The 19,862-nt window shown below is 53.5% G+C and overlaps 7 protein-coding genes across 7 annotated transcripts; 2 read left to right on the forward strand and 5 right to left on the reverse strand.

Annotated features, from left to right (window-relative positions):
- Nucleotides 1-128: 128 nt before the first annotated feature.
- IAQ61_001750 (uncharacterized protein) lies at nucleotides 129-1,198 on the reverse strand (the record flags this gene model as incomplete). The annotated part of the gene is made up of 2 exons (XM_003833575.2): nucleotides 129-608; nucleotides 662-1,198. The coding sequence occupies 2 exons, from the start codon at nucleotides 1,196-1,198 to the stop codon at nucleotides 129-131; spliced, it is 1,017 nt and encodes a 338-aa protein (XP_003833623.1).
- A 1,511-nt stretch (nucleotides 1,199-2,709) lies between these two features.
- Nucleotides 2,710-4,878, reverse strand: IAQ61_001751 (uncharacterized protein; the record flags this gene model as incomplete). Its single annotated transcript, XM_066095248.1, has 4 exons — nucleotides 2,710-3,273; nucleotides 3,324-3,560; nucleotides 3,639-3,913; nucleotides 3,972-4,878. The coding sequence occupies 4 exons, from the start codon at nucleotides 4,876-4,878 to the stop codon at nucleotides 2,710-2,712; spliced, it is 1,983 nt and encodes a 660-aa protein (XP_065954732.1).
- Nucleotides 4,879-5,746: 868 nt separating this feature from the next.
- On the reverse strand, nucleotides 5,747-6,131 carry IAQ61_001752 (uncharacterized protein; the record flags this gene model as incomplete). The annotated part of the gene is made up of 3 exons (XM_066095249.1): nucleotides 5,747-5,773; nucleotides 5,825-5,891; nucleotides 5,938-6,131. The coding sequence occupies 3 exons, from the start codon at nucleotides 6,129-6,131 to the stop codon at nucleotides 5,747-5,749; spliced, it is 288 nt and encodes a 95-aa protein (XP_065954733.1).
- Nucleotides 6,132-8,256: 2,125 nt separating this feature from the next.
- On the reverse strand, nucleotides 8,257-9,327 carry IAQ61_001753 (uncharacterized protein; the record flags this gene model as incomplete). The annotated part of the gene is made up of 4 exons (XM_003833580.1): nucleotides 8,257-8,404; nucleotides 8,484-8,609; nucleotides 8,662-9,171; nucleotides 9,224-9,327. The coding sequence occupies 4 exons, from the start codon at nucleotides 9,325-9,327 to the stop codon at nucleotides 8,257-8,259; spliced, it is 888 nt and encodes a 295-aa protein (XP_003833628.1).
- A 726-nt stretch (nucleotides 9,328-10,053) lies between these two features.
- IAQ61_001754 (uncharacterized protein) lies at nucleotides 10,054-13,406 on the forward strand (the record flags this gene model as incomplete). The annotated part of the gene is made up of 6 exons (XM_003833582.2): nucleotides 10,054-10,082; nucleotides 10,210-10,485; nucleotides 10,543-10,860; nucleotides 11,955-12,831; nucleotides 12,877-13,185; nucleotides 13,233-13,406. 6 exons carry the CDS (start codon nucleotides 10,054-10,056, stop codon nucleotides 13,404-13,406), a joined length of 1,983 nt encoding a protein of 660 aa, XP_003833630.2.
- A 1,542-nt stretch (nucleotides 13,407-14,948) lies between these two features.
- IAQ61_001755 (uncharacterized protein) lies at nucleotides 14,949-16,687 on the forward strand. The gene is made up of 2 exons (XM_003833583.2): nucleotides 14,949-15,457; nucleotides 15,874-16,687. The coding sequence occupies exons 1-2, from the start codon at nucleotides 15,048-15,050 to the stop codon at nucleotides 16,487-16,489; spliced, it is 1,026 nt and encodes a 341-aa protein (XP_003833631.2). The 5' UTR covers nucleotides 14,949-15,047; the 3' UTR covers nucleotides 16,490-16,687.
- On the reverse strand, nucleotides 16,688-19,753 carry IAQ61_001756 (uncharacterized protein). Its single transcript, XM_003833584.2, has 5 exons — nucleotides 18,309-19,753; nucleotides 18,190-18,244; nucleotides 17,560-18,119; nucleotides 16,948-17,507; nucleotides 16,688-16,882 (listed from the first exon to the last, which is right to left on the reverse strand). Exons 1-4 carry the CDS (start codon nucleotides 18,752-18,754, stop codon nucleotides 17,255-17,257), a joined length of 1,314 nt encoding a protein of 437 aa, XP_003833632.2. The 5' UTR covers nucleotides 18,755-19,753; the 3' UTR covers nucleotides 16,688-16,882; nucleotides 16,948-17,254.
- Between the last annotated feature and the right edge of the window lie 109 nt (nucleotides 19,754-19,862).

The following is a 19,862-nucleotide window of genomic DNA, read 5'->3' on the forward strand; positions in this document are numbered from 1 at the left end:
GTATATCTGTAATTGCCTACAAGGAAACATGGCCGCGTACATTGGACCAAGTGACAGCTTTTGCATGACCGTGCAGTGATTGAGACAGCCATACCACAACACACACTCACACACACACTCTCCCTCCCTCAACGGTACCGAACACAAAACGTAGGCGGAAACAAAAACGTAATAATGCCCGTCAAAGCAGGAATAGCCCCCAACGCGCCTCTCCAAAACGCCGGCCAAGCAGCCGACTCATCATTCGCTTGCAAGCTCGCCAGTGCCTCGAAATAACCGCAAACCAGGCTGCCAAACGCCCAAGCCGACAGGCCCATGAAGACGAGAAAGTAGAAGCCAGGAGGCAGGTGGTAGAGGTTATTGGCGAGGCCGCGCCACCAGGTGCGTACGGCGTGGTCTATAATTTCGTCGATGCGGACGTTGGCGTAGCTGAGGGAGAGGGGTTGGAGTTTGGAGAGACGGGATGACCATTTTTTGGTGGAGCTGGGTAGGGTGTGGGGGAGGGATTTGAGGGGTTCTTGTTCGAGGGTGGAGGTGGAGGTTTTGGTGTCAGGGGTGAAATGGGTTTGAGGTTCGGGCTGTCTGGATTCCCATTGCTGCTTGTTGTACTAGGATTCGGTTCAGTTAGCGTGAAGAGTGATTGCGATGTCGGGTATTTTACCTTCCAGGTAAGACCACTGTCACCGAGGTCGAAATCATCCTGGAGCTTTTCGAGGATGCTCCGGATAGCAAGGGCCTTTTCAGGCGGCACAGTGAGCGTAAATATGTGAGGATTTAGATGCTGCGTGGAGCCTCTTGACCCGACATGATTCTGATGATTCTGCGCCATCCGATCCGAGAGACGAGAGTGAAGTGAATCCGTCGGGCTAGATGATGTGATCTTCTCCGAAGGGTGGAATGATGTCGCGCCGTGATGAGAGGGGAGCGTAGGCGCGTTGTGTGAATGAGTCCGTACCGGGGAACGTGCTGAATTATCTATTTGACTAGTAGTAATCGGAGAGCGTGTCGTAGAAGGTCCAGTTGACTTGAGCGCGTGTGTGAGCTCGGCTGGGATGGACTCCCCAAGATCTATCTCAGTGGCGCTTGCATCTCGTGGTGTGGAACCCAAGTCAGCGAGACCCAGCCTGTGTGATTTGGATGTATGGGGCGAGTTGCTATGGTCCAATGGCAGGGCCGTGGGATCTGTGTCGCTGGCCATTATCCATGGGACTTGCGAGTCTCAGGGTGACACGTTGGGTTAGAGGGAATTGGCGGGAGGAGTTGTTAGCGGTGTGGAGGAAATCGTTACGAGATGTTCAGAGCGCGTAGATTGAGAAGCAGCTTCTTGATGAGTCAGGCCACGCTTATCTACGACGGAGAGGTCAATTAGCGTGAAGGTAGTTGCATTGCAATGCCCAAGACGCCCCTTCCAGTCATAAGCCGTGGGTCCGGTATATTTAGAGGTGTCAGGGGAGAAAGAGCTAAAGACTTTGGTTTTAACAGTAAATTGATTGATATAATGCTGAAGTCCTACACAGCAGGCTCTTCGTAGGCTGAAGTAAAAAGCCAAGATATTCCTATTGATGATTCAGTTGGCAACATAGACGTACGGAGCAACATCTTTATATCCCAGATCATCGTCCAAGACCATCCAATATTATTCCCAACAGCAAGCAACACAAACACAACAAAGACATCCCACCCACAACCCCCCCTCCCCATCATCCACAAATCCCCCCACCCCGAGATCTTTCCTCCACCAGCGATCCACAACCAACATCCACCCGTACCCTTGCAGTCACATCGCGTACCCGAGGACTAAAGTTGCACGCGCTTTGTACACCACGATAACCTCGAGCGTCGTCCCAAAGGGGCGGGAAGGGAAATTCCGCGGCGCTGCATGTGTTGGGCATGGTTGGGAGGGTTTTATAAATGGATGGGGTTTTTGGGGGTTTGGGTGGGGCTGGTTGGGTGTGGGATGGGATGGGGTGGGGTGGCGATTGTAGGTTGGTGAAGTGTTTTAGGTTGATGATTGTGCGATTGTAGGTTGGTGAAGTGTTTTGGGTTAATGATTGTGCGATTGTAGGTTGGCGAAGTGTTTTGGGTTGATGATTGTGCGATTTGCAGGGCGCGGTTGGGTTTATACGAGGTTTTGTGGACTTTGCTTTTGCTTTGCTATTGCGGGATGTCGTTAAGATTGTGCCAGACAAATGGGCCCGGAGAATAATAGTAAGAGTTGGATTGGGGGGGGGGGGTCTGGTCAGGTAACAAAGGGTTGCCCTGGCACTATACCTGTATTTCTGCAACATAGGTTGCCGATTGGCTCTGTCCTCTTCAGTCCCCGAGAAATTGTATCTTCAACTCTCTTCATAATATTAGAAAATCATGTGGAAACCGTAAATTGGTGGATTGTGAGAGTTGATAGCAGGCACAATGACATGAGAAAGCCAAGCAAAGAGCGAAAGAAATGACTTCGTGCGTACATGCTCGTTGCTACGGCCTTGTTCTTACCAAGTTTCTGATTCTGTCATTAATCATCTGTCATTCATTATCATTATCAAGGAAAGGTATGCAGGATATCCATCTGCACGGCAGAAGGACAGATTGTTTTCTTGCGCGACGACCTAGTACTTCGCTTGTCCAAATCCATGGGGGGCACTCGAGATAATGCATTCATACACCATGCGCGACAAAAAGCCTAACACAAGCAGAGACACAGGTTCAGATTTTCTAAAATTGTCCCATCGGAGCAGCCATGGCGGGCCCACTGGCGGCAGGCGTTGCAGTCGCCCCGCCCATGCGATGGAACATCTGGAGAAGACGTTCGCCAACACTGGGCTCCAGCTCCGTACCGTCCCTAGCTATCTTCACCTCGCGATTGGCATTCCATGGGTTACGAAGGCCGCGTGTGCGGTAGAATGGTAGGCGGTTGGTGCATATCCATTCAATCTTGAAAGGCTTCCCCCAGCTTTGGGCAACGGTTGCAGCATCGCCATCCAGTGTTGGAGTCTCCTTCTCCAAAGTGTTTTCTTCAACGTCTGGCTCGGAAAGCTCTGCTTCCCAAAAAATGGTGCCGCGCGCCGAGTCATCGATGATCTTGCCTCGTGGTGCCCATTCCGTTGCAGGTGTGGGAATTGATTTGGGCACATCTGTTGTCTCTGAGTTGTTTCCAGACTGCGGAATTGCTTCTACAATTCGGCTACCGTCTTCTAGGATGGGTGATGCCATGCGAGCGTATCCAAAATATTCGCCAGACTTGTTTGCCGAGAAAATCAGGTAGACATTCTTAGTAGACTGCTCAAGGTCAGCAAGACACGTAAAGTCATTATCAGAATTGTGCTTACCCCAAATGCCTTGTTCAAGGTGCCCTCGTTGTGGGACTGTGTGGCCCAGATGCCATTCCTGACACTGAGCTCCAGATCTTGCAAGGTCAAGCTCTTGACAATGAAGTATTTGTTATCCGTGTCTGCAGTGGATCTGCAATCATCATTGCTCTCGTGAGATGGAGACATGGCGCTCGCCTCGTGCAACCCAGACGTCACACTGTCTTGTTTCGGAGTGCTGGGCCGAGAAGTGACATGCTGTGTGCTAGTGAGCATAGAAGAGGGCCCCGTTGGAACGCCAGAGGCAGGTGCGGAGGTACGTCTTAACCTGCATACCAATCGAACACCATTGAATCTGGAATCATGAAACCTGTGCATCGCAGCTGTACAGGACGTTTCGGTGCGGTAATTGACAAAAGCGCAATTACTCTTGGAAATGAGGAAGAGGCTCTCAATGTCCTTGGTAGCTTCTCGAGAGAAATGCTCTTTTAGTGCTACGACGGTTGTGCCTGGGGGAAGATTCCCCACCCAGAGGGCGTGTCCGGACTGCTTTGGCTTGCGAGGTGGTCCACGTGGAATGGTGCTCAGGGCTCCTGTAGGAGCTATGTTTACTGACCCGGGTTAATTGAATCCAGATAGCTATGAAGATCGCCATGGAGATCCACATACCTGCAGCCTGTGTATGTGATGGTCCGTATGACTGGTTCATCGCAGCCTGGCTGCCTTGATAATTGTCGGGGGCGCCTGTACGCATGGCCGAATAGACACCGTCATGGTATGCATGACTCATCATGTCGCCTATTCGGCCACCTCCCGCAGTACTCATGGGCGCAGGTCTTCTGCCATGTAATGCTTGGGCTTGGTTCTGTGTGTTTTGCGAGACGAAGCCTGGATTGAACTGATTGTGTGCACCATATGGAGCTGGGTAGTACAGGTATTGAGATGGGGGTAGGTAGTTCTGGTATGGGTTTTGTACTGGTACGGTTCCACCTAGGCGAGGGCCATTGTTCGCAAATGTTGCATAATTGGAGTGCTGTATACCTTGCGGGGGCATGTAGTTTTGTTGAAACGAACTCGCGGGGAAGCCAGCCCCATAAGGCAAATTCGTAGAAACAGGACCCGGGGCGTGCCCTGATATTTGCAAGTTCTGGCCAAGCTGATATGCGACCGCAGACGGTGATGCGCCAGAGAGAGCGCGTGAAGGAGATTGCAGGTTGTTGTTAAGTGAGGTTTCGTCAGACATGCCGTAGTCTGGTAGAGCGCCGGCCATGGCGCTCATGTTCAAAGGGGAGTTGGATTGCTCCGGAAACTGGTAAGGCGTGCCTAGGTATGAAGTAGATCGATTATCTTGTCGGTGTTGTGTTTGGGGCAAACCGCTCAGCTGTGAGTGGAACGGAGTATCGTTGTCAATCGATTTGAACGGGACTGAGGTGGAAGCGGCCATGTTTCCTTCGTGCAAGGCTCCAGCCGATGCATTTTCCCCGGCCTGTGGCCGTGAAGAAGCGGGTAAATCACCCATCGGTTGCTCGTAAAGGACAGGAAGCGCAACCCACTGCTGAACCCAAAAGAAGGACATGTTAGTCCATGTTCCAAGTGAGGAGAACAGCGCGAGTAAGAGGACAGGGCAGGTATGAAGATGGAGTTTGTTAAACGAATGTGTAAGATGCGTGCGCAGAATACAGGCATGAGCATGGGAAAATACAATATACCTGATACTATATCATGGAATCCCGAGGACGGGTGGCAAGCCGGGTTTCAAGGGAACCGAAAGTATAACTCTTCCAACAGAGATGGGAAACGAAGTATGCCAATGAAGCGAAGAGGCCTGTGAGGCTGTGGGATGCTCGCGTGTTAAAAAAAGAAGCTTAACGTAGGGGGAACCGTTTGGAGGGAAGATGGACGACTCGGATGAAAGAAGTTGGAATAAGAAGAGCTCGCTTAAGGCGGGACGAAAGATGATGGTCTGAACTGGAGGGCCAGTTAGAGAGCAGAAGTCATCTTTTTCAACCCTTATGAGAAGGGCCAGCGTAACGGCAGGGGCCGCAATGAGGGTAAGCGTACGTGCGGCAGACGCTGTGAGACTAGCATCTCTACGAAGAGCTCACTGGCTGGCCAGCGAGAGCCGGGAATGCCGTACAAGGATTGTCTACTTTTTGTTTGCCTCCGACCAGGAGTTGGGCTCGGTTGTGATTGGGCACGGAAGTGCAGCCTGTGGCTGTAAGAATGATTGTAGAACTACAGGGTCTTGAACCGAAAGCCTGGAGGCGAAATGATCACCAGGATCCAGTGCAGACAAAAAGCGATTGGGCGCCTCGAGTCAAGGCCCCCTTGTAGACTTGAGGTGTCGTGGACCATGCCATGGGTATGTAGAAAAATGCCTGGATGGCTGTGGCGACTGATGCTGTTTCTAGACTGTCATGGGCCGAGGGGGCTGGCCCTTGGACTTAGCGGGCCATTGGTTTCTGCCGTGGCTGTCAAGAATGTCAGGTAAGGACAGTAGTATGGTAGAGTACAGGACCTACTCTGCCTACATCGTGCTCTGGTACCTCCGTATGGATGCCTCGTGATGGAGCCTCTCTCATGGAATACCTGAATCACGCACGTTGCAAATTTTCCCTGGGCCAGTAAGCCTTACCTAATCACTCGGGCTAAACTGTAGAGCAAATTGATGAAGTGATTCAAAACTGCTGTTGGCCGGCCCCAACCCAAGGTTCCACCGCCGGCAAGCAGTGACTGAGCCGCTTCGAGAGCGTCCATTCGTCTAAAAGGGGGGGGGGGTACGGCGAGGGCTGCGGGCACCGTTCCAGCCAGCATATTCAGACCCTTCATGTCAAGGACACGTCTACTACTCTAGATATGTAAAGAAATCACCCAAAGAGAGGGAGCTGGTGGCAAGGGTGACAGAAACGGACGGCAACGTGTCCCCATGAGCCGCGTGTTGAGGAGCGGAGAAAGCTACTTTGGACCTGCAGCGGGATTGCGTAGATGACAAGGAGAATAGGGATCAGGGGCGATGGGGGAGGGAGGGCGGAAAGGTTGTCATCAGGGACCGAAGTGTTGGTACACGCCATCGAGCAGTACGCTACACGCCTGCGGGCTTGCAGTGAACTACCAAAGTGCTAACTGTCTCCCTCCAGTGTGCGCTAACGCGAACGAAGCATGGCAAAGTCCTGCGACTGCTGTCTCGGCGCAGTCGGTTGGCGTCTATACAGCCAGCTAGAGGGCTGTACTCTGCATGGCTAGTACTGTACTATTGTAGTCCCCTGCAGGCCACTTCCCCTCTGATCGCACGAGCTTCTCTTCCCAATGGAAAGACGGGTTGCCCAGGCGAAGAGAAGGAAGGGTTGCCACCTGTGCTTCGGTGTTCGCGATGAAGAATGAACAAGGCTGGCCATAGGATCGACAGAGGCGCCGCAGCACAGCCGCAATGTTCCCGTGATCTTCACTCGCAACCACGCGAACCGATGGATTTCTTCCGGCCGCCGTTGGTTCATGCTGGCGGGGGGCCCGGGAAGAGGATGGGAGATTGGGCTGTCATGGAGGGTGCAGGGCGAAGAAGGGTGATTTGAGGGAATAGGCCAAGGTCGCCTGGGACGCGCATGATGGCAGAATGGCTAGAGGGTTCGCTGAAGATGCACACAGATGGGCAAGGGTGGTTGTCGATTGTCAAAGAGGCCACGAATAGCATGCGGACATTCCCATGGCGCCGGTGCGAATTGCCGCAATTCGGTCACTGGCAACATGGGGAAATCCAGCCCCGACGGCAACGTAATCCAAGTTACGCTACCGGCAACACTACACAGTAAGCAGTAAAGCAGCCGCGCTACAAAGTGCCCGACGACATTCCAAATTCTACTCTTGGCCCAACAGTGGTAACTCTAGATGGTGGCAATCATTCTATATCTAGTATACATCTACTATTCCTCACGTTGTCTGATATCTTGTTGACATTTGGCTTGTGCGGTAGTACGGTGCCTGTTGTAAGTAAGAGAATACTACTCTTAGCAGCCGGCTCACTTTGACCCGGAGGGAGGTTGGTTGCTCTTGGTCTTGTTCGGGCTGTGGCTGTGGCTGTGGCTGTGGCTGTGGCTGGGGCTGGGGCTGTGGCTGTGGCTGTGGCTGTGGCTGTGGCTGTGGCTGAGTCGCCCAAGGACAACCAATCGCCAGATCAGACAGACATGCGCAAGGATGGCTGATGAGATTCTGCAAATAACCGGTCCCTACGATACCAGCACTGTGGTCCCAACTACCATGTAGGGAAATTACTCTATGCAGCAAAACAGCAGAGAAACACAATCATACTACTTACTATGCACAGCGTCTTCTTTCCTCCTTCCAATCATCATCCTACACCCCGTTGGCCATGTCAAAACTTACTGCATCATCTCGTCACATGCCTACGATAGACAATGAATGTACTACTGTATATCAGCAAGCTTTTTTCTAGCCATCCTGCCAACTGCTCTGCGCTTGGTTTGATTCTTGATTCATGACAGTCTCCCCATGCCAATTCTAGACAGACTACATTGCGCTACTTCTAGAATGCTCGAAACTCGTCTTTGCATTCAATCCAGTCTGCATCTCTAGCGTAAACACTAGCGGAGCAGCGATTATCGTGACATTATCCACTTGGTCACTATCTGTGCCGTGCTCCGTCGCTACAGGGCAACGTGCTGTCTACCAAAGTAGCACACCAGATCATGAGAGCCTCTCTGCCGCCGGAGCCATCTATCCACCCCGGAAGTCTTTTCCCGACAAATCGACGCGTGCATCCTCTCCGAACCTGCTCACGCACACTGCATGGGCAGTCGAAAATCAGATGATGCGCTCGGGCTGGAACGGCCAGCGTCGTTTCGCAATTCGATGCGCCTGCTCTACTCTGGTAGTGTCTTCTCCCATCTTCATCGTCGTCTTGGTTTGCCGTCTGATACCAAAATTGCTTGGTCCTGTAATCTCAACGTGCGACATATTCGCCCAGGAACTCGTCAATGTACTGAAAGTAGCCAGGCTCCGCAACAGTATCATTGTGGCTTCCGTTGGCTAGCTCTTTCCAAACCTTGGGACTTCGGCATACCTGAAACAGCCTGCTCATATGCGAAGGCCTACAACCGTCAGTCTGCTGGCATGAGGTTCCCACGCGTAGCACATGCGAGGGGAAAGAAGCTTGGATTGTCTGCTTACGGGACAATTTCGTCTTGAAGCCCGCTGAGGAATAAGATGGGTATCTTCTCGATTTGCGGCAACGTGTCTTCGCTGGGCCAGATCTGGTGGCAAAGAGGCGCAAGGAACCGAGCAGGCGGAAAAGCACTATGAAGTGTGTCAGTTGAAACTGGCGAGACGCAGGTATCCAGCGACTGACCTGGGTATCAACTTCTTGATGGACGTGAACGTGTTCTCCAAGATGATGGCAGCAATGTCGCCCTGCTTCTGGTTCTTGGCTGCAAGCCCTATGGAAACAGCGCCCCCTAGGCTCTGGCCGTAGAGGACGATGCGCGTATCGCGCAGTTCATGGCGCTGTCGAATGTAATCAAGGCCGGTCTGGGCGTCTATCATGATGCCCTTTTCATTGGGGTTGCCCGAGGACAGACCATAGCCGCGATACTGCAACATGAGGACATTGCACCGCAGCTCATTCTCGAGTACCTTCGCTATGGGCAGCCTGTAGCCAATGTTCCCTGCATTGCCATGAAACATGAGCACTGTGACGTTTCGCGCATGCTGCTTGTTGGCCCGTATAAGGAAGGCGCTGAGGGATTCGCCGTCGGGTGTGGGGATGAAGAGTTCCTCAAAGTCGGGGATGGCGAATTGCGACGGGCGGGGGACATTGGTGCGTGCATCGGGCGGAAAGTTTCGTGGATAGATGAGTTCACTGCCGCACTTAGTTCTGCATGTCCACTCTAGGGTTGCGAGAAGGTCGGTACTTTTGCTTGAAGTAAAGCAGACCGCTGAGGAGGGCGGCCACACCAGACGAGGCGAGGAGGGGGAGGCGCAGATAGGACATGAAGGTGTCTATGGAGGAGGCCATGATGGTTGTGGATGATGGTGATGATGATGATGATGATCGTGGTAGTGGTGGTCGTGGGAGGGATCAAGGGCTAGACAGAAGCTAGCTCTCTACCGTTATCCCCTAGACAGTAGAGCACACTACTACACATTATAGGAGAAGGGAGAATTATGATACACATGTGTTCAGTAGAAATAAGATGGCAACCGATATATATGCCCACCTACCTACCGGTATCTAGGTACCATGGATGCAAGCGCAGTGCCAAGACTGGCAGCATCTGTCGGAGAGTCGGTTGGAGGGGGAGGAGCTGGTGGTGGTGGTGGTGGTGGAGCTTGGGGCTGCGTAGCTTGTGTTTGCCTGGCTAGACTAACTTACCTCACCCTGCCCCCAATACACTTCTCTGCCTCTCCGCCATTACAAGTCCAAGACACCCAACCGCCCAGCGACTTGTCCGTTCCACCCCGCTTGCGACCTACACCTCAGCGTTCTTCTTTGTCTTCTTCTTCCTCCCCTCCTCTTCGGCTTCTACTACCACTACTACGTGCATGTGCCCGGCGAACTAGTACGCATCTCGTACACTCAGTGCCCGCGACCACAATGATGGCTACTGGCATGCTTGGAGAAGGTAAATACATGTCTATCCCTTTGCCTGCCATTGCCATGACCATTGTTGCTATTACCCCTCCCTCGGTCAAGGCCCGCAGCGAAATAGCTGACTCTGGCGTAGATGGCATCCACATCGACATGAACCATCTCAAGAAGGGCGAAGTCAAGTACGCATAGCCTGTCCTCCTATCTAGATGCCGAAGCATGCTGACCACCTCATTAGCTTAGGGACTTCCATGTACGTTGATGCGCTCGTCGCCTTCCGTCTACTGCCCATCCGCTGACACCGCACAGCATGGCGATCAACTTCAAAGACGGCGTCATATTAGCCGCCGATAGTAGAACCACGACAGGCGCCTACATTGCGAACCGTGTCACCGACAAACTCACACAGGTGCATGACACTATCTGGTGCTGTAGGTCGGGGTCAGCTGCCGACACCCAGGCGGTTGCGGACATTGTTCAATACCACCTGGGCATGTATGGCGCCACCAACGACGAGCCACCGACAACACAAACAGCGGCAGCGATATTCCAGGAGCTCTGCTACTCCAACAAGGACCAACTTTCGTGAGTGTGACGCATGTCGGCGGCCAATTGCTTTTTTACCTGCTAACATGGCTGCAGCGCGGGGTTGATTATCGCTGGATGGGACCACCGACATGGCGGACAAGTGTACTCGATTCCCCTCGGAGGCTCGCTGCACAAGCAAGCCTATGCCATTGGTGGCTCGGGCTCAACCTACATCTACGGATACTGCGACGCAAACTGGAGGGAAAACATGAGCGAGGAGGAAGGCATCAAGTTTGTCAAGGGAGCGCTGGCCGAAGCCATCAAGTGGGATGGTAGCTCTGGCGGTGTCATTCGTATGGTGGTACTCACTGGACAGGGCGCACAGCGTCACTTGTATCTACCCGATCAAAACTACGAGGGACCAGGAAGGCAGTAGACTGAGGCTGGCATGATGTAGTGTCCACTGGTGCCGATGGTGAACTGTCAACCGATGTCAACAGACACGGGGTGAGCCGTCACCAACAGATGCAATCAGAATTGACCCATTGGCCCATTGTCGCTGTGAGGGTTTTGACACTTTTTTTATCCTCTAGGAGGGACGGTCCTATTGCACGCCCACCGGCGGCTTTCACGTGGGTGCCAAGTGAAGTGCAGACAGCTGCTGGGCAGACGCAGTCCATTTGGCAGTGAGCGCTGCAAAGGTGCTCTGATGCCCCCACGCATGTGGATGTCTGCGTGTGTGTGCATGTGTGTGTGTGTGTGTGTGTGTGTAGAGTACACGATGACTGCGTGTCACAACTGATTATCAGGGGCAATGTGGAGAGTTTAGAGAATCGACAGGCCGGATCTGCGCGCACGTAGGTAGGTGCAGTGTTGCGTCACGCAAATGAATGGTAGGCGGGTTATATAAGGCGGTATGACGGAGCTAGCTCTGGAGTGGACAGCTTGTGAACGTTGGTAGTGCTCCCTTCCCCCTCCCCCCCCCCTCGACACCGCCCAAGACTTGCGGTATTGTCACCCCCTCGCCCCTCGCCCCTCGCCCCTCGCCCCCTCCCCCTCTCCCTTTCCCTCTAAACCCCCTCCACCCTCCTGGCGTCCTTGTTACTCTCACTTTTTGACGCGTCGCCGTCCAATTTGCTTTGGGCACGGCAGAAGCTCGCAGGACATGCCATTGATTGCCTGCTTGTTGCGTCTCCACTGCGTCTCCTGAAGGCGTGCGGCCATAGGTCAAGGTAAGAAGAGCTTGTTGGCGGTCTGCACCACAACACCAACACTACCACCACCACTACCACCACCACCACCACCAACACCTTCAACACCCCCTCGGCCTGTCTACTGCGCCAAACTTCGCCCGTTGACACCACTCCACGCAACGCCACTGACTTACTTGAAGCCCTTGCGCTGCATCGCGCCTGCTGAAGTCTCTTATCTCTCTCTCTCTCTCTGTCTCTCTCTTTCGCTTTCCCTTTCCCTCCCTCTTGGACACGCTCGCCCCGGCTCCGCGGCATGGGATCGATATTGGTGAGCGACTTTGGTGGAAACCACTTCAACAAGACCATGTTCGGCGGCGGTGGGAGCGCGCATCCCCCGGCCCACGAGCACCACGCCCCGATCCGTCCGTCTCCATCGTCCAAGACGCATGCGCCGCAGTTTGTCGCGCCCTCTGCTACGACTGATGTTCCCATGGCCGACTCGGGAGCCCCACCATCACCATCGAGCGCAGCACACGCCCAACCGTCCCAGCATCTCCCAATAGAACTGCCCAAGCACACGGCTCCAGCACCCCCCAGTCCACGATTCCGCCCACAGTCGCGGCATTCGACGCTTGCTCCTGACCCTACGCCGACGCCTACCCACACACCTACATCCTTGCCCACAACCCAGGGCGCCGAACCCCAGACGGCTCCTTCGGCAGCCCTGGTCCCCACTCAGCCCTCGCCGGCACCGTCACTACGTTCCCTCGCAGATTCAACCCCGCTATCATCCAGACGCATCAAGGTCAAGAGCCTGTCCCACATCCAGAGCTTCGCCATTGACGATGCTAGCCCCTTCTCGCAGGCGCGCTCCCAGGCCCGGCGGCAGCGCCAAGACCCCACCCATGTGGCGCCCCAGTATGAAATCAGTGAGATGCCGGTGACAGACATCATCGAGATGGTGGCCGGACTACTGACCAAGATCACCACAACCAACGATCGCCAGCATGACCACCTCCATCGCCAAATACCGCCTCCGGAGAGCACCTCTGGCCTGAGCCAGCAGACAACAAGCGTACTAGCCTTTCATGGCAAAAATGTGCCCAGCATTTCCATCCTCAGCTATCTCAGCCGGATTCACAAATACTGTCCGACCACGTACGAGGTTTTCTTGAGTCTGCTTGTCTATTTTGACAGAATGACGGAGAGGGTAAGTGCCAGCCTGCTGTCTGATTTGCAACAAGCTAACCATTAGTCCTTGGAGCATTTGAACCCTGCATTATCTGCCGCGTCAGGCTCCACTACCACCACACTATCCTCATCAGCTGCTGCCCAGACGGCCACTCCCCCATGCTCGGGATCTTTGGGGAAACCGTCGGACGCGCCAGCACAAGCTTCACAGCCACCCTCTCCGCCTTTACAGGAATTGGACTCTGATGCATACAATCTCTCTCAATTTTTTGTTGTCGACAGCTTCAACATACACCGCCTTGTGATTGCCGGTGTTACGTGCGCGAGCAAGTTTTTTTCTGACGTCTTCTATACCAACTCTAGATATGCGAAGGTGCGTCTTCACACGTCTTTTTTTTTCCTTTGGCTAATGGCTCGTAGGTCGGCGGCTTACCGCTAGTCGAGCTGAATCACCTAGAATTGCAATTCCTTCTGTTGAACGACTTCCGTCTTGCGGTACCTTTGGAGGAGATGGAAGCCTATGGGACAATGCTGGTCGAGTTTTACGCTCGAGAAGTGGCGGAACAACATGAGAGGCAGTCAGGCGGCAATTGAGAAGAGTGAGCAGGGTTGGGGAATGGATAGAGATGGAGGGCGGCCTTGTCAGGACGGCAGATGGGCATGACGACGCTCAAGATGAGTACGGATAGGACGAGCAACAGAATAGCCTATTATGAGGTTTGAGCGTTGTGCTGTCTATTTTTCTCCTTTTTTTTTTTTTGCAAATGTGTTTACATTTTGCATGGGCCCATGTGGGACAAGCAAGTCCAATGGCTACTGGGTCCGGGTTTGATTTGATATGTTGACTGGTTGTCGAGTGCTCTCGAGGCCAGAGAGGAGGATTGGTGCCCATTTGTTGCTGAGCAATTGCGGTTTCTTTGGGCCATTCTTTTAGACTGGGCTTTTCTAGCGTTGACTGCCACGTGGGCTTTTTTACGAGCTTGCAACGGGGGTTTCTCTTGTAGCCATTTTGCTTTTTTTTTCTCCTTATTGATATCCACGAGATATTCCTTCCTTTTTTCCTTGCTTCTTTCTTTCTTTCTTTTTGCCCATTTCAGGTAGGCGCGCTTCATAGAAGGCGGAGATGATGGGCTTCGTAGCGATTGACCGAATTTTTTTCTTGTTTGATTTGGGATTGTGCTGTGAATTGGGTTTGAAGTTTGATGTACGTGCACATTTGACTTGTATTTATTTTACTCCATGTAGCCCCTTCTTCTTCCCTGTCTTTCCCATGGTAACATACAGTAGTCTACACAATCGCACTTTTAATCCCAGTGCTACATGTCAATCCTATTCCACAGTAGGAGAGAGAATCAAAATCAAGCTAAACCGCTTCCTCACCCCCCCCCCCCCTCTCTGCCCTGGCTGGGTCTAGATTGTAGACCCCGATCAATAACTGATCGGCCTATAACCCCGGCTAGCCATCCTAGACCTCTTCCTACCTACTCTACTCTACTCTACTCTACTCTACTCTACTCTACCCATCTGTCTTTGTCCGAATCCTTTTCAAGCTGGGTGGTTGCGTTTGGTATCCTTCGAGCGTATAGATTGTGGCTTTGTATGCTGAGAGATGTGTAGATACAACAACCCTGTGACTACGGGATAGTGGTACGGTAGTTGTGCATGTGCCCGTGCCCAGCCTGTCCTCGTCCTCGTCCTCGTCCTTGTAACCACTCATTCTCCCACCCAACCGTTCCCTGTGAAACCGACTGTTGGGGGCTTATTTTAATTTTTTTTTTATTTTTTTTTTTGGAAAAATTAAATAAATTCACTTCAATTCAATTAGGGACTGGGGACTGGGACTGGGACTGGGACTGGTACATGCCGCTGTCCGCCCCACCGCGCTTACCGTACCGTACTGTATTTACTTTACTTTACCCGCACCGCTTGCACACGCATCATGGCAATTTGCACAAGCGGGTATGTTTATCCTCGCGTTGTCCTCGCGTTGTCGTCAATGTGTCGTGCGGGTCATGGGGTCTACTGGTACATGGCGCCCGCAAAGGATGGGTGGAGATGAGTTTGCGGGTTTTATTTTGAACCTTTTTTTTTCCTGCTTGCTGGGTCTGAAAGGGCGGGTGCTTGGGGAGGGGAAGGGGTGCATTGGTTGCTGGTGAGTAGGTAGGTAGGTAGGTAGGGTAGGGTAGATACGGTGTGCGGTTCGCTAGGTGGAGAAGTCGGTCATTTCTTCTGTTAATGTCCATGTTCCTGTTCCTGTTCCTGTTCACATTCACATTCACATCCACCTTGATATCCCCTCCCCTCCCCATCCAATCACAAACCATGCGCCGCCTCCTCCCCCCCTCCATCCCCCTAACCTCCCTCCTCCAATACCTCTTCCTCGCCGCAATCGCCTACCTCCTCGCCGGCGCGCCCTCGCCCTCCTCCCTCTCCACATTCTCCTTCACCGCCGACTCGTCCCAGGCCGCGCACCGCACAGCCGCGCTCCACGCCCAGACGCTTGAGAATCTGGCGCATCCGGAGCCGGGGCTCGAGTGTGCGCAGTATGCGTATAGGGGTGTGTATGTTTTGAGTCGGGAGCCGTTGGTTGTGTATATTGAGGGGTTTGTGGCGAGGGAGGAGGCTGGGGAGATTGTGGGCTTGAGGTGAGTTGGGGGGGATTTGGTGTCCTCTTCTTTTCATTTCTTCTTCTTCTTCTTCTTCTTCTTCTTCTTCTTCTTCTTCTTCTTCTTCTTCTTCTTCTTCTTTTTTGGGTCTTTTGGTCGTTTAGCAAGGGAGGGTTAGTGGGGTTTGGGGAGATGTGTGGAGAGTGGGATTGGGGTGAGGAAGAGGAAGGATGCGATGCGGGCTGGGTTGTTCATGACCGTTGAATTCAAGGGCCTGTGTATCTTTTGGAAGCAGACATCCTGGCCTCTTTTTTTTTTCTTTCGTCCATCATTACATACAATTCTTCATTATCACAAGCCCAACACCTCCATCCAACCACCCCCCAAACCCCCAGATTCCCCTTATACAACGACCCCGTCTACATTCCCCCTGCTAACCCCCCCCCCCTCCCCAGCAACCCCCACTTCACCCCCTCCACAATCTGGAACCAAGGCCACGAAACCCTCGACCCCAAGATCCGGCACTCTGAAAAAGCCCGGCTCCCACGCACCCCCCTAATCCAATGCATCGAGCAACGCGCGCACAGCTTCCAAGGCTGGCGGCCCTACACCTTCATCGAGAAGCTGTGGGCGCAGCGGTACGGCGTGGGCGGGCACTACACCTACCACTACGACTGGAGTACTGCGACGGCCCAGGCGGGCCGTGTGAGTAGTTTTATGGTCTATCTAGAGGCGAATTGTACGGGTGGTGGGACGCATTTTCCGCGCCTGGCGAGGCCCGTGGGGGCGCAGTGGTGTCGGTTTTTGGAGTGTGAGGGGGAGCGGGAGCGGGAGCGGGGTGATGGGCATGCAAGGGAAGGAGGAAGGGAAGGCGGAAAAGGAAAAAGTGAAGAACATCCAACCCAAGGGATAATCTTCAAACCCATTCCAGGAAACGCAATCTACTGGGAAAACATGCGGCCCGACGGCACCGGCTACTGGGAAACCTGGCACGCCGGTTTGCCCGTCAAAACGGGCGTCAAGATTGGCCTCAACATTTGGACTTGGTTCCAGCAGGGCCATGTTCCTTGAGTGAGTCTGGGGGTGGAGATGGGCAGTTACCGGGGGTTTCCTTAGGTGGTGCGGGTGATCTTGTGTGTCTGGTTGAATGATATAATCATCAGCTTAGCCCAAGGTGCCCAGATACCCATGTCACACAGCAGGCAAGTCGTAAATCAACGATTCCAATTCACGGATACATTCCCATAGACATTACAATATCAAAGACTAGCGGGGTGTTGCAAAGACAAACTTTTTTTTTCGGAATCAAATCTCAATCCTCTCCATAACCCATCGACATGATAAACACAACAGTGGTCAAAGTAATGCTGCTCGCATAGCTTCATGTAAAGATACACGAACTACTAGGTCATGGCATCTCGAGACCTTGTGCTCTGTTGTACAACAATTCATTTTGTAAAACATCTAGCCATGACATCTCGTCAGAAAACAAGTCTTCATCGACAACGCCGCACATCAACAGCACGTACTGTGATATCCATTTCCATATGAATATCCCCGTCCTATCAAGACAACAGAAGCTCATAAACATGGGATTTTCCCGCCAGCAATGGCAAGTCCAAAAAGCTTCAAAAAGAAGATTTCAAGCATTTGGCGAAGACCAAGGCGCCGCAGTCCATGTAGACCCCCAACGCCCGTCCAGGTAATGCTGATGGAAGAATAATGCATGAAAAGATCTCAAGGCAAGAAAAAAAATTATCGTCAAAGCAGCATCGGGTGTAGCCTCAGAGTAGTTGGTTTCGTGAGACTCTGTTACAAGAGGTGTGACCGCTCAGTTCAATCATCGTTGTCGTACTCGGCCTGATTGCCCCGCTCTTTAACGCCATCCTTGCGAATGGGTATCTTGATGCCTTGCGAAGCAAAACACTTGCTGAGCGGTGTGCTCTCAATGACACCTGGGAATTTCTTGGCCGAGTAGACAGTGAAGGGCTCTGAGAAAGTGGAGGCAAGGATCGGACACTTGCCGTTGCTGACGACGGCGGCATTCGGGCTCTGGCCACTTCCAATATCGCACATGCTCAACTTGAGTCTGCAGGAGTTAGGTTGGTCCTCAAAGAATCGCCCATCAAAGCTTGACATACCTAAAAGTCCCTTCGGTGCGGACACTGAGATCTTGAAGAACAAACCAAAAGCCTGGGTTGCCGTCTGGGTCGTTCAGCCGACACGCATTGACAGCGTTCATGCCAATGAGGTTGCGAGTGTGGTTCTGGGTGATGGAAGGCGCTACGGGCCCAGTGACATGGATGGGATTCCCGTAGCTACCAGGTGCACCGTAGAGCTGATAGTCTGGGGCGACTGGCCCGGTGGTATAATAAGCCTGATGAGTGGTGGCATGGCCGTAGGGGTTCATAGTGCGGGGTGCCACTTGCTGGACGAATCCTGGATACTGCTGCTGCATGTACAGGGTGGCCCGTTCTGGTGGCGGTGGATAGGCGGTAGTGGTGCTACTGCTGATGCTGACAGTGGGCGCAGCGCTGCTGTGGCGGACTAGGTTGACAGCACGCATTCCATCTTCGGACCATAGATCGACCATGAGAACGAAGAAGGTACTGTCGACATCATTGGGCAGGATTTCTTGACCTGTCTTAGTATCGCACACCACCAGGCGGATGCAAGGCGGTGGAGTAATGGGGCGGCGGTCCTGTCATTGGTCAGATCACATGTCTCGGTGCTATTCCAAGGCACTTGGGTCATTGCATGGGCTGTCTTACCTTGTCGCCAAAGCCGCACATGCGGGCTCGAACAGGCTGTTGCTCGACGGACAGTCTGCAGGCATGTCAGCAAAGATGAAGAGGGGTTCAGGATTGAGTGGGGCCAAAGGCGTATGTACCTGTACGATCTGCCGTTCCGCTGGCCAATGTAGATTTCGATCCGCTGAGACGCAGACGCATGCTGCTGTGTGACCTGCTGCTGCTGTTGCATCTGCGGCTGTTGTTGTTGCTGCTGCTGGGGTTGCGGTTGTTGTTGTTGTTGTTGTTGTTGTTGCTGAGGCTGAGGCTGTTGCTGTTGCTGTGGAGGTGGAGGTGGAGGTGGCTGTGGCTGTGGCTGCTGGTGCTGTGGCGATGGTGGTGGTGGTGGGCGCGACTGTTGCGGGTGCATCAGATTGGCTTGCTGAGTGGGAAGATGCTGTGGTTGCATGTGTGGCATCATGCTGGAGTCATGAAGGCGCTGGGTGGGAGGCAGCGGTGGGCCACCCTCAGGTTTGGGGGCTTGCGCGGGGGCAGGTGTAGGTTGATAGTAGGCATTATTTGGCTGGCGTGACTGTGATGAGAGCATCCTGGCGGACTGGTTCGGGGCAGGTGGGTGGGGTGGACCTGGTATGTGAGCTTCTGGGGCTCTTGGGACCACCGACGGGCGATGGCTGCGGGAGAGGGGAGGTTTCGTTACTCCGTTGGTAGTCGACCAACTCGCTCACTCACTGCTCAGTGCGTGGGCGACGAGACCCGTGATTTTTGCACGTCAGAAACCAGTGTGCAACCAGGTACGGTGCAGTTCAAGGTCGGGCAGTGCCGTGCAGTGGGCTCTGGTGCTGTATGGGCCGTGGAGTGTGTTCTGTGTGGAGAGAGAGAGCGCGAGCGAGAGAGAGAGAGCGTGTTTGTGTGCACTGTGCACTGTGCACTGTGCTGTGGGCGTGGGGATGCGCGGCACTGCGGGAGAGGTCTGCCGTGTGTCGAGCAAGCAGATGGGCCCGTAGTCGCGGTGGAGGGGCAGCCGTTGCGACGGCGGTGCGATTGCGGGGAGACGAAGACTAGCTTTTGGGGAGCTACCGGGAGGCCTGGAGCTGGGAAGGGTAGTACCACCAAGGGGGGAGGGTCAGGCGTTGTGAACAGGTGCACGCCCAGACAAGGTCGCACTTATGGTGTGGTACGGTACTGGTCGTATGGTAGAAAGAGTGCGACACGAGTGTGCAGCAGAGACAAAGCGACCCAGTGCGCGATTGATGCGAGAGCCGGCAGTGCAGGCAAAGGTGAAGGTGGAGGTCAACGTAAGAGTAAAAGGAAACGTGAGAGTAGCACAGATAGGGCGGCGTCGTAGAGATAGCGGGGAGCTTCAATAGCTTTCGAGGCGGGAGATCGCTGGGCTAAAACTGGGCTTTGTGCGCCCCGCTAAGCCAGCCCCATACAAGCCATACAAGCCATACCCCATATAATCTATACTGTATCCACCTACCCAGACGGTGCGCACGCAATACGATGGCGCCATCAACATCATGCGGCAAGAAGTGGGCGAGGAAAAGAGATGGGAACTAGAGTGTCATCAAGACCAAGACGCGCAGTAGCAGGTGCAGAAACTGATGCAGTGCCGGTAGAATAAGTGTGGCCAGCCATACTCTACATGCCAAGACTCTTGGACTCCTGGGACGACATTTCTACCGACTTAGAGT

Source organism: Plenodomus lingam, assembly GCF_022343315.1.
Source record: "Plenodomus lingam strain CAN1 chromosome Unknown contig_13, whole genome shotgun sequence".
In the NCBI taxonomy this organism is placed as follows: Eukaryota; Fungi; Ascomycota; class Dothideomycetes; order Pleosporales; family Leptosphaeriaceae; genus Plenodomus; species Plenodomus lingam.